The 17,883-nt window shown below is 38.3% G+C and overlaps 1 protein-coding gene across 1 annotated transcript; it reads right to left on the bottom strand.

The window, feature by feature from the left end:
- Positions 1-451: 451 nt before the first annotated feature.
- LOC108979753 lies at positions 452-17,677 on the bottom strand. The gene is made up of 7 exons (XM_035691497.1): positions 17,559-17,677; positions 2,672-2,970; positions 2,311-2,546; positions 1,986-2,195; positions 1,700-1,792; positions 1,239-1,334; positions 452-1,124 (listed from the first exon to the last, which is right to left on the bottom strand). Exons 1-7 carry the CDS (start codon positions 17,675-17,677, stop codon positions 957-959), a joined length of 1,221 nt encoding a protein of 406 aa, XP_035547390.1. The 3' UTR covers positions 452-956.
- Between the last annotated feature and the right edge of the window lie 206 nt (positions 17,678-17,883).

The following is a 17,883-nucleotide window of genomic DNA, read 5'->3' as shown; positions in this document are numbered from 1 at the left end:
TATATATGTAGACAAATATAAGACAACAGTACCCAATAATATATTTGTAGCGTTTTAATTTTATCTGCATTAAAAGATAGCATCTCTTCTATTTTCTTTGCATCTCTAAATAAAATAACCAACTATATATTATGTACATATATTGAACATATAGAAACTCTCTTAACAATTAATACAAGGGCCTCACTTAAAATTGGAGCTACCTTTTACATGATTTAGAAGACTAACGAGGCCATTTTAGAAAGTCTTTACGTACGCTAGCTCTTTAATCTGGTATAAAGTTAGGTTCCAAAATCACAATACCCAATGTGATCAAAATCCAACACTTGGCAATTTGATCCTGCCAAACAAAGTATGCACCAAAAAGATAAGGATTATACAGGTGAAAAACCATATGCACTTATGATTTTTTATATGATAAGTACATAATTTGCGCATATTTGAACTGGTAAATACCAAGTCCGCTACACTCACCCAAGGTGATTTTCTCTAATTCAACAACTTCATTGACAAAACAAAAAAAATTAAGAGAATAATGATGAAACAAGTTATTCCAATGTGCATGTTGGTGACAAGAGCAACATAATCACCAGACAGAAGCTACGAAATATCCTCACAACCAAAAAATATACTAACTATCCCACACTAGTAACTGATGTACAAAAGAGGAGGCTCCGAAGATATGAGAGACATTTTGTTACTATATTATTTTAACTTTCATCTCCTTACCAAAATTCACAAAAAATTGTTACCCTCAAATTGAGTAACCGACTATGTAGGTCCGAGTCTCTATGAGACTCTCCAAGGATCTGCCTCTCTAACTCATCTCTCCATAAACTTGTCGTACTCGACTTGTTTCTTCATTACTAGTATGACATTCGCTCGTAAGTCATCATGTAAAGCCTTATAATGTGCAGCTTCTTTCTCACTTCTTTCTGTACGTTCAGTTAATTCTGCTATTCGGGTATTAGTTGATTGTCTAGATGACTCGAAATAACCATCTCGACAAGACCCCATACATACCCTGGCCCGTGGCCCAAAACTTCTTTAAATATTGTTGTTGCAGCCTCCTTAGTCTTCTTCTCAGGCTCCAGCTCTGCCATCATTATTGCTGTCATCTCATTCTATCAACCATTGAAAAATGTTACACAAGTTAGGTGCTCGTAATATGTACTTAGCACTAAAAATATGGACATCGGTTTATCTCAAACATTAGGAGATTTTACTTTAACACTCACATATTTCTCTTCCATCATGGGAGTCACAAATTTTTCATTCTTCTTTGACCACCTGACTTCTTTAAAGAAATCAACCAAATCTTCCTCATTCTCTGATTGAAAATAAAGTAAATTACACACTAGCTTAGATTGAATATATGAACACCATTATGGAGTACAAATTAAAGGAGTAAAAGTAGCTAGCGTTCACAATGGAGAACTCAAATCTACATGAAATCTCTCATTCAAGTTATCAAATTAATTGTTGGGATTAAACTTACAAAGTACAAACAATAACGATTGTTGAGTGTTTTTTCTGTTTTTTTAGACCTAAATGTGCAAGTAATTATATTAGTCATTAATATATAGAGAACACAAAAGAAATACACATCTTTGAAGAATCCTAACATATCAATTAGCACAAAGAAATAATAATGCTACATACAGTCGATGCGCATCTTGCAACCATAATGGAGACTTACCCTCATCTCCATTAGCCGCACAAATGACCTTCGTCTAGCCGTGTGATTGTTTTGTTGCTTCTCCATATTATTTTTATTTTGTTCATACATCCGCTGCACTCACACAGGACATGATATACATCCAATGAATGTAGAGGCATGAAGAGGATTATATGACTAAAAACATAAGTGGATACAGTTGACTATTTTAACAAAAACAAACCGTCCTAACTAACATTTAATACAGGTGACTATTTTACCAAAAAATTCCACAGCATGTTAATTAAGTATACGACTGCCAACTTACCTTAAAGTCCTCACTTGAACATCGAGCACATAACTTTACCCGAGTGGTTGGTGTCACCAACAGTGGCACATTCACAAGTGCTTCTTCATTGCTCTCGCATTGCTTGTAGGTTCTATGTAAATCATAGCGAATATGATTAAATCGTTTGCATAGTGTCTTTGTAACCATATCACATTGGTTCTTCTTGGTCCAGTCGAGGATGAAGTCAGCCTACAGACAAACATCAAGAGTATTAATTATAATCTCCCAGCCCCGAGTTTTACATTACCAACATTAGGCTTTCATCTAGTCTAATTGAACAGGTATTGCATTCTCCTAATTTTACCTTAACTCGTGTAATCAATTCTTCCTTCTCAATAGTTGGTACGTTATGCCAGGTAGCATGACTCAAGTCCACAAGGTGCTTGACCAACCAGGTAACCCTTGTAGTAAACAAGGTAGCGTTTTCACAAGAAAGTACAGTCTCATCCTTTATCCTCAGGGGTATTTTTTCATGCTTTTCCACCTTTTCGAACTTTGTGCTCTTTGCTGCTCCTTGCCCATGCTTCTGGCTAAATGGTACTAAGTTGTTTCCAAGAGTGAAAATGTTATCATAGTTCAATAACTAAACTAATCAACATGTTAAACATATAATGTAAAACAATATCCAAAATGTAAAACAATATAAATATAAATTAGATTAATACCAGACAGATTTGTGCTTAGTGGCGAATCAACTGCTGGCATGTCATTTGGTTCTGTGCTCGGGACGACATCAGGTGGCTTGGTTGAGTCATCTGAGCTTGAGAATGCATCATCTCTAAGATCTATGGCAGCAATGGGTACTCTATTTCGAACTTCATCATTGCTCTGAGATCTCCCTCGACCATAGCTCACGCCACGTGATCGATCTCTACCTTTTCCAGTTATGGCATATCCAACACGCAATATAAACAAACTTCTAGGCGGTGTGCTTGCCAAAAAAGCTGGACAACCAAAATTATTCCTGCAATCACAATAAAAGGATACAATTACTTATATATGATTATACTTTAGTTTAGAATATTACAATTAGCTCATCATCATGCTACCATTTGTTTAAGGGAATGGTCCAAATTAACCAGGACATTTAGGAAGTAATGCCCCCTAGTGTGCTATCATTACAAACTTGGCTAAATTGGCAAAAGATAACAAACTAAATAATTCTCAAGCAAATTACACATCCATTCAATGGAATATTCCCTATTCTTGAAGTAAATTGCACACTGTTGACGACCTTGATGTTCCTGCGAGAGACGGAAAAGACGAGTCTTTAATTTGAGAAATGATATTTAGGATAAGCCAAAAAAAATGGTTTGTATGGAGACACGGTGTTATCACCAGCTTTGAAGTGGCTAGTTCATCTCATCCTCCGAGAGACTATCTTCTTCTATGCTACCCTCCACTTTGGTGTTGTGAGAAGAACTGTCTTTGCTTGTATCGTCATTGATAAACCCCCTCTCAAACTGGTTGCAATTTGACCTTTGCATTACCGATTTGTCAACTTCAATCTACTCCAACTCAACATTAGGCTTGTGTATGTTTGTTTGTAGTGGAATGTCATTAGCATGGACATTCACGTAAGCATCACCAGAATTATCCTCTTGGTATGCATCAACGTCACTAGAATCAAATGCATCATCTTCAATTAGGGGTTCTCATGGAATGTCATAGACATTTCGACCTTTGACCTTCTGCACTATATACCAATCACCACAGATCCTGTGATTTTTTAGGTAAAACACCTGCGACGCTTGGCAGGCCAAAACAAAAAGGTCATCCTTATAAGCTGTCCGAGACATATTCACACTAGTAAAATGTTGTTCCACACGTATCCCTCATTTGGAATTAGAGATGTTGAACCATTCACATTTGAATAAGTAAACACGACACCAACTTGTGTAGCGGATTTCCAAAATGTTTGTTAGTCTACCAAAGAACTCAAGCTTTTTATATCCTGGTTGTTCACTAATCACCATGACACCTGAGTTTTGGGTGCAATGATGTTTTTCACAATTTTTTGTGTGAAATCTTATACCATTGGTTATGCAACCTGAATAGGACACACCCCAAGGGTCAGGACCACATGCTAAGGCATATAGATCCTCCAAAACTTCTCTAGGATTATCAGCATGCAGACTTTGAATCTATCACAAATTGAAACAAGGAACCACATAAAGTAAAGCCAAACATATTCAAAACTCATATAGGGGTTAACTTCCAAATGAATTTCCCTACATGTGACTTGAACCAATCTGGAAATTTTGCAGCATGCATACTATCGACGTCATCAGGATACTCTTCACTGACTAGCATGTAGTGCTCACTAGACAAAAGAACTCGGGCGGTTAATAAGTATGTGTAGGAGATGCAACGTAAATCAATGTCTTTAGAACTAAAAATTACTAAGTTGGTAAGTAGTTTGGTTACTTAAGGTATAGATCAATCTCTGTGCAATTATTTAGAACATACAATCTTGCTTTTATGAAAATGTGATTGTCTAATCGGTGACGTGAAGCAAAACCCATGGCGTGCACCTTCTGTGAAAAAACACATAGTCCCTCTCGTACACCCTAATCTCCTTCATCAACGTTACGTTCAGGGGGATTGAATCTAGTCTCAACATTGTGGAGTTACATGGAACAAAAATTCAAGCATTCTACATGGATATAGGCCTTCGCTATTGAACCTTCCAGGCAGGCCTTATTCTTAACATATCTCTTGAATTTTTCAAGATACCTCTCGAAAGAGTACATCCACCTATATTGAACTGGCCCTACAAGCAGAGCCTCACGTGGCAAATGGTAAGCTAAGTGCACCATTACATCAAAGAATGCAGGCAAAAAAACCATCTCAAACTTGCAGAGAATGACTGCGATATCAGCTTGAAGCCACTCTAAGACATCAACCTTACATGTTCTAGCACACAATTCTTTTAAAAAAGTGCTTAACTCAATTAGTGCTAATCGAACATCTTGGCATAAGTATCCAGAAATTGTAGCAGCAACTAGGAAGTAACATTTGCATAAAAATATGACAATCACGACTTTTCATCCCCGAGGTTTCACAATTAGGTACACTAACACATTTGGCGATGTTCAAAGCGAATCCATCTGGGAATTTCACACTGCACAACCAATTACAGAAACCAGTTCGCTCAACTCCATACAACGTATAACATGCATGTGGCATACTAATGCGTGTACCATCCTAAATAAGGTGTAACTCCTTCCTTATATTGAGATTGGAAAGATCACCACGTGCATTAAGATGATCTTTAGTTTTTCCAGAGATATTCATCAAAGTTCCTAAGATGTTGTCACAAATGTTCTTCTCAATACGCATTACATCTAGATTATGTCTAATCTTTATAGTCGACCAATACGACAATTGAAAGAATATACTTTTTTGGTCCAATTAAACTCGTCTATGGTACGCTTTCTTTTCTTTATGCCTTTGCCAAATTTTGCATAAGGAATATCTTGAAGTTGAATCAGTATATCTTCTCCAGAATACACTGTAGGCGGGTCGTGATGCTCTGCACAACCATTAAAAATAGTCTTTTTCTTTCTCTAAATGTGGCCCGATGGCAAGAATAGGAGATGACCCATGTAACAATGCTTTCGGCTATATGTCAACCACATGGAATCTGTTTCTTCCTTACACGATGGACATGTCATCTTCCCCTTAGTGCTCCACCTGAAGAGGTTTCCATAAGCAGGGAAGTCGTTGATTGTCCACAGCAATGCTGCATGCAATTGGAAAGTCTCTCTGCCTTTGCATCATATGTATCAACATCTTTATCCCATAGATCAATCAATTCATCTATCAGAGGCTGAAGATAAACATCGATTTCATTTCCTAGTGATCTTGGTCTAGGAATCAAGAGTGAAGTGATAAAAAATGGATCTTTCATGCATAACCCTAGGGGCAAGTTGTAAAGGACAAGAATCACTAGCCATACACTGTAAGGCTTAGCCAAATTATTAAATGAGCTAAAACCCTCGCTAGCTAAATCAAGCCTGATATTTCTTGGATCTTTTGTGAACTAAGCATGCTCTTAATCAAATGTTGTCCACACCTCAAAGTCAGCTGGATGAATTAGAATACCCTGTTGAATGACGTGCTGATCCTTGTGCCACCGCATATCAGCTACTATTTTTTGTGACATAAACAATCTCTGCAACCTTGGCTTCAACGAAAAGTGTCGTAGAACCATTTGAGGAATTCGTCTTTGCTTACTTTCACTGAATTTCCACATTGGGAGTTTACATTTCAGGCACTCATGTTTATCTACATTTTCCCTCCAATAAAGTATGTAGTCATTCAAACAAACATGTATCTTAGTGTAAGTAAAGCCCAAGCATTTTTCCTAGTTACGTGACTTTTGATATGAGTTTAGCAAAAGGCATTGGGAAAAGCTGACTTTAGCAAGTGACAAAGCATGTCAAAAGACTTTACACTCCAACCACCAAGTATTTTGATATGCAGCAACTTGACAGTAAATGATAGTTTAGAATACTTTGTACAACCTTCATAAAGAGGACACCGATAATCAGCCAACAGCTGGCCGAAAGTTGGCGATGATTCAAGATTGAAAATCTCGTCGCATAACATCAATGTCATCGATGTAATCATCCTCTTCTTGGGGATCACATATATCATCATCATCACCACCATCATCTATGATTAAATCTTCCTCCTCACCATGGAAAATCCACGTCGTGTAATTCTTCTCAATACCTTTAATGAACAAGTGTCTCTCCACCTGGCCTATAGGTAGAAAGTAATTATTTAAATATAGGACACATGGGCAACGAATTTCATCACTAGTAGCATGAGATAGGGCCAAGGTAATGAACTCTTTTACTCCTTTAGCATATTCCCTAAATCCAAATCTATCAGTGATTTGCATCCAACTCTTATCCATCTATAAACAAGTAGAGGAGGGGAAGTTGTTTAATAAGGGATAAATTCACACAATGCCACATAGAATTATGTAAAGGGAAAAGTCGTTTAGTGAGTAGGTTATGGCTATCATGTATGGATGCAAACAGGTATATGTATTTAAACTTATGAGCATATATATTATTAGAGGTGTGCAATAATAGGCAAAAACAAAGGTACTTGTAGGTATGACAATAAGTGGTAAGAAATGGTGTCAAGAGGGTATATTATTTTGTTAATTATAATCTGATTAAGGTAATTCCAACTCCAACTCTACTCTTGATGTTAGATCATTCCTCTTCATCCTCCTATTAAGGTAATTCACTTCAATCCTAATTACTTGTATGATTAAGGTAATTTGCATGGGCAAGTTATACCCATCCTAGATATATTCCTACAATTATATCTAGCTAGCATTGCTCAAAGAAACTAAATAGCAAAAATCTACTGAAAACAGAGTTTGAAAACAAAAGAGCTAGATAAAAATATGCCACTTGAACACCATTATGGTAGATGTCATTGCTCAAAGAAACTAAATAGCAAAAATCTACTGAAAACAGAGTTGGAATACAAAAGAGCTAGATAAAAATACGCTTGACCAAAATAATGGGATTGAAAATATTTTGAGGCTGCTACAAATCCTAGACAGAATTATTTGTGACATACATCAATTTTGAGGCACAATATTTTGAGCCTGCCCCAAAAATCACTATTTCTTTTTTAGTGATTTTTCCTTTATGTGAAAATCCCACGTCATTTATATTTGTTCTAGCCACACCACTGTCATGCAGCGAATTTTAAAACAAAGGCCTGCTCTCATTTACTCCCTACACCAAAATAACTTAAGCATTCTATCATAGACCACTCTCCATTATTCCATCACTAAATTCCTTGTCTATTTTTTCTGCATATTGTTGGGTGTTTAATTCAGATGGTTTGAATTTTGCACCTAACTCACCTATTCCTATTACAAGTCTTTTGAGTTCAAACCCTCAAAAGCTATAGATCATATTTAAAAATATTTTTTTAACTTTCTAATGAACACCCATGATGATCAAACTCTTCAGTGGCTATTGAAGTAACTGCTTACTTAAAGATTCGAAGCAAGTTTTGGCCTTTCTATCGTAGTACTTTGTATACATTTTGTACGCTTATTATTGTTTCCGTATTGTTCATATATATATATCTATATATATATATGATGAGTCAGCTAATTGATCTTTTGATAGCAATGGCGGCAATCCTCATCACCCTCCAATCAGTGCTAGCGATAACCAATATATACATATATATATAGACTCCTTCAAAAAAATTACTAATGCTGTGTAAATGGAGAAAGAAGTGGAGTTTAAAACGATCAAAAAAAGCTTTGATGTGGGCTTGCAAATCAAGAAAGTAGGATTTTTCTTGTATGATTGTTGGAGTAATCTGCACTTTGATCTTTATGGTATTATGTGAGACAAAAAACTAAATGGTTGTTGAGATGTCAAAGCATTAATAACGTCTCCTATTCTTTAGTCTTTGCAATGTTAAACACAACCAAGTGATGGAGTCCTTCATCTGATTTTTCTGCAACCATATATATCTGATATTTATAAGTCCATCTAGATGATGATTAGCAAGTTATTTTGTAAACCATCTGGAAAGTTACAAAACCTGTCCACTTTTTTACGACTCACTTATATTCAAAACCTCTTCCAGAATTAGGTAGATTTCTTGTGAAGGGTGCGTTTAGCAATATATAACAGCTATCCAATCATGCATTTTTTCGGTTGTCTGATTGCCCACAAAGAGATCAGCTTGTACCGTTGGGAAGAAAGAAACAAGTTCAAATAAGAAGTTGGAAAATAAATTGAATTTTCCCAGTTTTGAGTGAGAAAATAACAAACAGTTGTGCTTGAGAAGTAGGAGGGTCATCATCAACACTCAGTTAGGTGCCTCAACACTAGAGAGACTAGAACCTATGTTGGGCATCTCTTAACGTACCCACTTGTCCTAAAGACAGACATTAGGGCCTTGATCTATACATGCCGCGTGTGGACTGTGCCAAGAAAACAGTACCCTTTTCTTTATCAAGAAAACAATATAACAATTATCTTTTATTCTTGTTATTATTGCTAAAACTAAGGTAATAAAACCTACCTAGCTAGCTAGATACCATTGACGAAGGTTTTGAGGGACTTTTGAAGTTCCTTTCGGGGACATGATTCTACATGTTAATAAAAATTAGTGCTTCAAGGGACCGCCATTTATAATATTATATCTCGCAGGAAAATGTGATGCAAGCAATGTTTGAGCTTCTTAAAGTTTTCTTGTGGTATCTTCGTTTATCAGCAAACAATAAAACTATATATATATATATATATAGCACGTAGTTGCTATAAAAGGCTAATTTTTTGCGATCAGGCCCTAGCTATCTAGCTTGAGACTGACATGAAAAAGATATATATTGGCTATGTTGCTAATTAAAAGGAAGATCAAGCAGATTTCTTTTTCATGAACATGATTTTTAATTTCCTAAAAGTGAGAAATTTTAGTTAAGGGGAAGAGGGGATCATCAGCATTATCAAGGAATATTTAGGGCCTAGAGATTCTCGTGTCTAATTGGCAGATAAGGATAAAAGACAGTGAGTTTTGTAATTACATATCTATTCTGAATTAGTAAGGTAGTAGCTAGCTAGGTTTGTCTGGCAAATTAGGCTACTAACCAATATTTAGAAATATTAACAAAATCCATGAAATTTGTGGTTTCAAATGTGGATTAATATTTACATAAATGTGGTAAATCCAACCCAAAACCAAGCCATATCCAATAACTAATGTACTTTACAATTCAAATTCTGATTTCATTTTCTCAAACAAGTTGAGTATTTTTCTATCTTTTTGATGAATTTCATGTAGGACAATAACAGATAATTGGAGCCACCTTCTCTATTTATGTAATGTTTCTCATTATCCAAATCGAGAGTCGAATACCCAAACATTACCCATCACAAACCATATTGCAAAGAACAATTCTAATCAGTTCGGCATTTGTTCATTAGATGTGAGATCATGTATTCATTGCAACAATCAACTAAAAGGCTTCAAAAAGCTCGAGTTGTCAAAAACTCTCTGTACCAGTTCCACTAAATTTATGAAAACTTGTTAGTGTAAGAAAAAAATTAAAAAGAGGCAATTCATGAGTTTTTATCTTGTTTTTCATCATTTAAATATAGCAGCCAATACGATTAAAACTCTAAGGTGACCTAGTACAAAATATGCTGACCACCAACCATTATCGAATTGATTTGAAATTATTTGTTATAACTTGAGGCTTTTAATCATATCACTAAAGGTTCATCACTACTAAGTTGTTTGCATAATTTACTTATCAAAAAAAAAAAAAAGTTGTTTGCATAATTCCTCAACAATTCCACCCGAAGAACAAAATCAAAGACTTATCCTCAATAGCAGTTGCATGATGTTTTTTATAACTTGTTCACAAATCTTTGTAATGATCCCAGCATACGAGCTATCACTATTAGTACAGTGCATGGAAACCGATGATTTTGTTTAAGAGAAAAATATAAATGAATCATAGACGGTGAAGAGGCGAACCGTATGTAAAACTAGCATACCTGGATTCCTCACTGCCCCTCTGCTGTTCCACATCAGAAAGGCCGAAACCATCTCCATGATTGAGATGTTGCCAGTAGTGTTAGTATAGTAGCAGCAGACTAAGAACACAGCCAATATTATAACCAACAATCCATATTCTCATTGGCCAAACAGGCTTCTCCTTCTTGGAAATGGCAATAGTAAATGTTGTGATGTTTATTTGAACTACCAAAGCTATAAACTTCATTAGCATCCACGTGTTTGAATTGAAAGGATTACAGCCAAGATCAGATCTTGATCCATTCTGGTAGTGGAATACTCTTCTTAAAAAAGAGAACCACCTTGCTCTGGAGATCCTCATCGCCATCCTTACCAAGGACAAAGAAGGTAGAGCACGAGTAAGCCTGTGTCGGTTTTGCCACAACCATACAATCTTCTCCTACTAGAGGATTTGGTAAAAATGAAATCTCACTTCCTGAATTGCAAAAGGACTACGATAGAAAGAAGTGCCAGGTTATTCATTTTGGATGATTTTTGTTGGACTAAAAACCAAGCTCCAAACTCTTCCAAACAATAAACTACCGTTAACCTTCTGCCCACTATATCATTGCAAACAATCGAAATATATAGAATACCAGCATAAGGAAACTTCAAAATCACAAAGATGATATTGTTGAATCACGAAAAAAATGGCTTTTGGCTAATTCGTAGTGCCACGCAATTCATGAGATTTCAAAATAAAAATACTATCCGGGGGGGGGGGGGAGCCCATGAGAACTGCGCACATAAAGCTCAGGGGTGAGCTTGTTAGCAGCAGTATGCCAAAACCCCCAATCCAGAAGCCAACTCTAGTGAATTCCAAATCCCAGAAAGCCCACGGTTTGATATAATGAAAATTAAGCACCCACCATGGATGGGTTTCTTTAATTAAGCCCCTCAGACTAATGAACTCTTCTAGGTCTCCAAACACCACAAAAGCTTGTAACTTTTAAGAACATAAGATTCTAGACCCAAAAGCACACCAGAAAGCACCACTCCTAGCACTAGACTTCAAAAGCTGTAATGGGTACTTACGTATAGACCTCAATATGAACATGATCCAAGGGATTTTCAACTATAATGGGTACTTATCTAGTGTTTCTAAATTATTAAAGAGCTCCAAACATATTGATTCAGAAAAATTTCAACAACTTGTGTATTAATAGTTCTATCTTTGAGCACAACACATATAAGGGCAGACAAGTAGATAGGCATGATGCAATGTAATGATTTCTTTAGATTAGCAGTCCATCTAACATATTAAAAATTGAAAAACCTGTTGAAGTCAATCTCCATCTGATAGGAAAATATATTCCCAAATGGAAATAATAAGTATTATAATCGTTGAGGAAAGATGTAGAAACTTGCCTTAGAAACAAGAACACGGTGATGCCATATGGCTTTTGATTTGTGGTACTGTATTAGACCCCTACGTCGTGTTGCCTCTAGAGATGCCACACATGCCCTAGTCATGGTGGGGACATGCACCTTGGCTAGCTAATAAGCATGCCTTGGCTGGTGGGGTGACATGCACGAGGCGCCCAGCATGCATGCACGCCTTGGCCCGCGCGATGACACACACGAGGCACCCAGCATGCAGGCCAACGAGGTTAGTGGGCGTCTGCCCATGCGCGCAGGGCACAGCACTGCGCCGTGTGCCCATGCTTGCAACATTGCGCGCAGCGCTGCTGGTAGGAACCCATGTTTTGTGGCCCATGGCCAAGCCACTAGCCATGTGGAGACAAGGCTAGACAATCCCAAAACAGCCTTAGGGGCATGCCATGGGGCCTGCCTTGACATGCCCAGGGTGCCCAAGGGGGCTGGTGACCGAGCCAGCCCATTCAGCATGGCCAGCACATGCACCACGCACAGCCCAGCATGCATGGGCCGCGCATGCTGGGCCGCACGCGCGCCCCGCACGCCCCGCGCACACTCCTCACCCGCGCCCCGCGCGCACTCCCAGCGCGCGTGTAGCTCCCACGCTTGCTCACACGCCCAGCACACACCCAGCGCGCGCTCCCCAGCAAGCCCAGGGCCCAGGCCATGCCGGCCTGCCAACGCCCAGACCAGCCCAGGGCCCTGCCAGCCACATGCCAACAACCAACCTAGCCCACCCATGGGCTCATGCATGCCAAGGGTCAACTTGACCCATGCTAACTATGTTATTTTTTATTATTTATTTTTATTTAATTATTTATTTTTCAAGGAACCTATTGAGGGTTTTCAAGTTGTAATCCTTATAAATAGGACCCTTAGGTTTTGCATTTACATCTTTTGACAAATTTTCCTAGTGGGTAGACTATTTTGTTATTGAGATCACCATTCGGTGCTAAGGCGCTAAGGCTCTTTGGGGTGCAATACATGAATCCCTTGAAAGAGGATCACACTTTGCAATTCGTGAATAAGTGTGGTTCAATCTATCTTGTTCTTGCAACTTGGTGCAATTTGTGAATCCAAGTTGTGTTTATCAATATATGAGGTTTATTCAATTCTTGTTTAATTCGTGAATCAAGTGTTGAATTATCTTGTTTGTTCTTTTATTCATTTAAGTTCCAAGTATTGTTGCTTTTGTTCTTAAGTGTTCATCATAGTGTTCTTGGTGTTCATCTTATTTTTTGCTCTTTCAATCTATCCAAGCCACAAAAGTCGACCAACCTAGTGTTTGTCAACTTTCCATAAATTGTTTGCTTCTTCAATCTTTGCCCTAGCCGAAACACATTACCCTTGCCAAGTTCAACTAAATTTCGGTAATCATTTTCCATAGTTAGTGTTCCTACATTTTAGGAACCCTAATTGACCAAAGTCCTACTTCCCTAGCCGCCCAACACTCTTGCCCTAAGTCCAAAACCCTAATCCTAAACCCTAGCCGTCCATCATCATCTTCCCAACACTAAACCCTAAACCCAAGTGGCGCCAACCCTAGTTTCCTATCTTACTATCCTTGTCACTTACCATAAATAGCTCCACCATCCACATAAGCCATAGCCATCCACCTCAAGGCTCCATAAGGTGATTCTTTCCTTTTAGGAGTCTTGACATCCTCTAACTATATTCAAATTCAAATTCCAATTCAAATCCCTTAATTTAAGGAATTGCAAATCCATTTCAATTCCTTAAACCACTCTTCCTACAATCTCTCTAAGTCAACTATTGACTTGTCATCTTAATTCAAATTCAAATTTTCTTCTTCACTCAAAGATTCCTTCCTTCTTACAAACTTACCATATCCATTCCTAAAACAACCAAATCTAGCCAACCTTCCAAAGACCAAGTCAATTCCATATCCATTCCTTAGCCATCAAATCCTAACCTCACTCTTCCATCTCATTCCCAAACCCTAGCATCATCCTAAACTCAAACTCTAAGCCAACTCTTACAAATTTCGAAATCCACCTTAACCACCGCACAAAACCCTAACTACACTACATCATACCTACCCTAATCGCCATCCAAGTAGCCCAAACATCAATGGCAACCCTTAAGCCATTCCCATTGCATCAAACTCCCATAATCCTAAGCCAATCTTCCAAGACCATGCCTACCCTAATCCCCCCATAGTCCACGGCAACCCTAGTTGCCTCCAACCCGTAACTCTAGCCTCATCTCACCTATTCAACCCTAGCCTCCATCATCTTGGCACCTCACTCAAGAATAACTCTAGCCGCCCACATTGAATTGCCTAAGCCTAAATACTTAGTCTACCCAAGTGCATCATCTTCATCATTCCATCACCCAAACACCAATCCTTTGTTTAAGGTCAAGCAAGTTGGCAAGATCACTCGGTCATCATCTTCACCAAGGCAAGCTCGTAGACCTTAGTGTTAGGGACAAGACCAGGGTCCCTAACAGCTGCGCCGCACACTCACGCAGGCCCCATTGCGCAGGCCCATGCACATTCTTATGCGCCACATGGCTCTGCGCGTGCCCATGCGCCGCACAACCCGCGTGCACCCACGCACAGGCACCTGCCGCACGCCAGCGAGGTTAATGGCATGCCTCACAAGCATGCCATCCAACCCACAGCTCCAGCCCGTGCCTTGCAGGCTAGGCCAGTGGCATGCCCACCAGGCATGCTATCCAGCGCATGACTCCAACCCATGCCTTGCAGCCTCAACGCCCAAGCCACCAGCTTGGGTCATGCAGAGTCAACACCTAGGCCACCAACCTGGGCCATGCAGCGCACACACATGGCTCACCATCAGCAAGCCATGCCGCACCACTTAGCCATGGACCAGCCCGAAGACCCACCATGCACTAACCTAGCCCACCATGGGCCCATGCATGCCACGACCAAGCTTGGTCCATGCCACTATCATGTTTATTTATTTTATTTATTTATTTTCAATGGACCTATTGGGAGTTTCCATATTATATTGCTTATAAATAGGACATCATTCACTTGCCTTAGAATCTTTTGGCAAATTTCCTAGAGGGAAAACTATTGTTTGAGAAATCATAAATGGTGCTTTTGCACTTGGACTTTTTGAGTGAAATTCGTAAATCCCAAAGAGAGAATCACACTTTGCAATTCTTTGAATAAGTGTGATTCATTTATCTTGTTCTTACAACTTGGTGCAATTCATGAATCCAAGTTGTGTTTATCAATATATGAGATTTATTCAACTCTTATGCAATCCGTGAATCAATTGTTGAATTGTCAATATTGTTCATTTGTTCATTCGAGTTCTTAAATATTTTTGCTTTTGTTCTAGAGTGTTCTTCATTGTGTTCTTGGTGTTCATCGTATTGTTGTTCTTCCAATCCATTAAACCCTAAAAGTCTACCAATCCTAATGTTTGTCCACTTTCCATATTGTATTGCTTATAAATAGGACATCATTCACTTGCCTTAGAATCTTTTGACAAATTTCCTAGAGGGAAGACTATTGTTTGAGATCATAAACGGTGCTTTGGCACTTAGACTTTTTGGGTCAAATTCGTAAATCCCAAAGAGAGAATCACACTTTGCAATTCTTTGAATAAGTGTGATTCATTTATCTTGTTCTTGCAACTTGGTGCAATTCATGAATCCAAGTTGTGTTTATCAATATATGAGGTTTATTCAACTCTTGTGCAATCAGTAAATCAATTGTTGAATTGTTATTATTGTTCATATGTTCATTCAAGTTCTTAAGTGTTTTTGCTTTTGTTCTAGAGTGTTCTTCATTGTGTTCTTAGTGTTCATCGTATTGTCGTTCTTCCAATCCATTAAACCCTAAAAGTCTACCAACCCTAATGTTTTTGCACTTTCCATAATTGTTGCCTCATCCTTTTGTGCCCTAGCCGGACACTTCACTCTAGATACACTCATCTCAATTTCGGCAATCACTTGCCATATTGGGATTGACCTAGCCGCCCACTCCCCTTTTCAAATTGGTGTTCCTATAATTTAGGAACCCTAGTTGACCCAATCAACTCCCCATAGCCAGCCATATCCCTTCCATATTGAGTCCCAAGATTTTAGGAATCTTTCCTAAAATCACTCAACACCCAACTCATCCAACCCTAACCGTCCATTACCAAACCCTAAGTCCAAAACCCTAATTCCAAACCCTAGCCGTCCATCACCATTTTCCAAACCCTAACCTAAGTCCCAAGTGACGCCAATCCTAGTTCCTCACTACTGTCATGCGCCCCTTGCTCCATTATAGCCCATACACTTCATCAACCCTTTCCACCATTCCATACACCAATTCAATCCTAAACACCTATCCTCACCATACTCAAGTGGTCATCTTCGTGACCATTGTTCGAAAATCAAGCAAGAGAGGAACGGGCATTTGGTCATCACAAGGAGATCCTAAGCGTGAAGATCATAATGTTTAGGAACTTAACCGAGGTCCCTAACACACTTTCCATAGACGCAATTAAAGTTCTAAACTGTGAATGAGCACATTGATCAGGAGTCCACCCAGCCTCCCCTATTATTAAAAATAGACCATGAAATTCCAATTAACAAACGAGAAGTTGATGAGAAAAATACAGTGGACCAAGACTCAGATATTACAAAGTTCAATCTAAAAGGTCGAATTAGCAAAACCACAACTTGAACATTTAAGTTACTAACTATAGCAAATATGCTAATCCACAAAGTTCGTTTCAGCCCAACCACAGTAAGTTTGGATACACCGGACTGCCACCCACCTACCCAATTCACGAATTGTACACTAAGCCTCAACTTCAACCATGTGCATGCATCCATCTTTCTCTTCTCCTAATGTAAAGACTCTTTTTTGCTTGAATAGCAGTACCCCATTCTTTTGTTTTTTGTTTTGACACACAAATCAAACCAAATATTCAAATCAGGGACGAAGAAGGAAACAAAAAAATGGATTAAAATGGAAAATGAGAAAAACAAGAGAGCTGTACCGAGGGATAAAAAGGGAAAATATATAAAATAGAGGGATAAAATTAGAAATAAAAAAATGGTCGAAAATTCATTTCTGGATAGCCTCTTTAATTCATAGAATAGATATAAACTATCAAAAAGACAGAAAAGGGCAGAGGTAATGATAATAAAATATTACCTTTTTCCCAAAACAGCCCATTCCAAAGTAGGTCTAACAGCATTTCATCTCTCTCGCTGCTCTCTGCAGGGCTCTTAGCAACAATAATCTCATTGCCTAATAAATTATATAATTAAAAAAATATAAGAAATGATGAATGTCCACGTAAACCACCATCTAGTTACATTTCGGTATATGTTTTTTATTGGTTTCAAGCTAATAAAAAAATCAAAGCACTTGAGCACTTTACAAAGCTAAACATACAACGAAAGCAAGCACAGGGATCATATTAGACACCAAAAAACACATAAAATTCAATTACAACATACTATAATTCATGATCTCATAATCATAGTCTAACAAGAACCTTAGTATCCAAAAATATTCATAAAAAAAATGCGCAGAATATATTTTCAGAAAATGATGGCCATCAGTCAGTAGAGAGAGAGAGAGAGGGGCACAACCTCCGGTGAGCTCGCAGAATCAGATGGTTGGGTTCCCAGAGCCTCGGTGAGGGAGGCTTGGAGTGCGAATGTGATGGTTGAAGTTTTTGTATGTGGGGATGGAGCTGTGTTTTTCTCATTTTATGTTTATGTGAACCAGTACTGATCTGTGGTCTGACAATGATAGGAAGCTGGCTGACAACAAAAGGAAAAAAAAATACAGCTGAAATGAAAGAAAGCTGGAGTTGTAGTAATGGGACTAATAAATAGTGCACAGAAAGCTGAATTGATATCAAAAAAAGGCTGATGCAGTTGGCGTGTTCTGACGGCAAGAGTTGTAAGGCTG

The sequence above is a fragment of the Juglans regia genome, chromosome 7, assembly GCF_001411555.2.
Source record: "Juglans regia cultivar Chandler chromosome 7, Walnut 2.0, whole genome shotgun sequence".
NCBI classification, from domain to species: Eukaryota; Viridiplantae; Streptophyta; class Magnoliopsida; order Fagales; family Juglandaceae; genus Juglans; species Juglans regia.
Note: the sequence above shows the minus strand (reverse complement) of the source record. Positions and strands in the feature narration are given on the sequence as shown.

What these genes read in the sequence shown, in the direction of transcription:
- LOC108979753 (XM_035691497.1), bottom strand. Translation starts at nt 17,677, where the DNA reads ATGAGAAAAACACAGCTCCATCCCCACATACAAAAACTTCAACCATCA. An exon ending in TGCGGCTAATGGAGATGAGG is followed by an intron (nt 1,335 to 1,699) that starts GTAAGTCTCCAT and finishes CTTTATTTTCAA; the next exon opens with TCAGAGAATGAGGAAGATTT. An exon ending in CCATGATGGAAGAGAAATAT is followed by an intron (nt 1,125 to 1,238) that starts GTGAGTGTTAAA and finishes AATGGTTGATAG; the next exon opens with AATGAGATGACAGCAATAAT.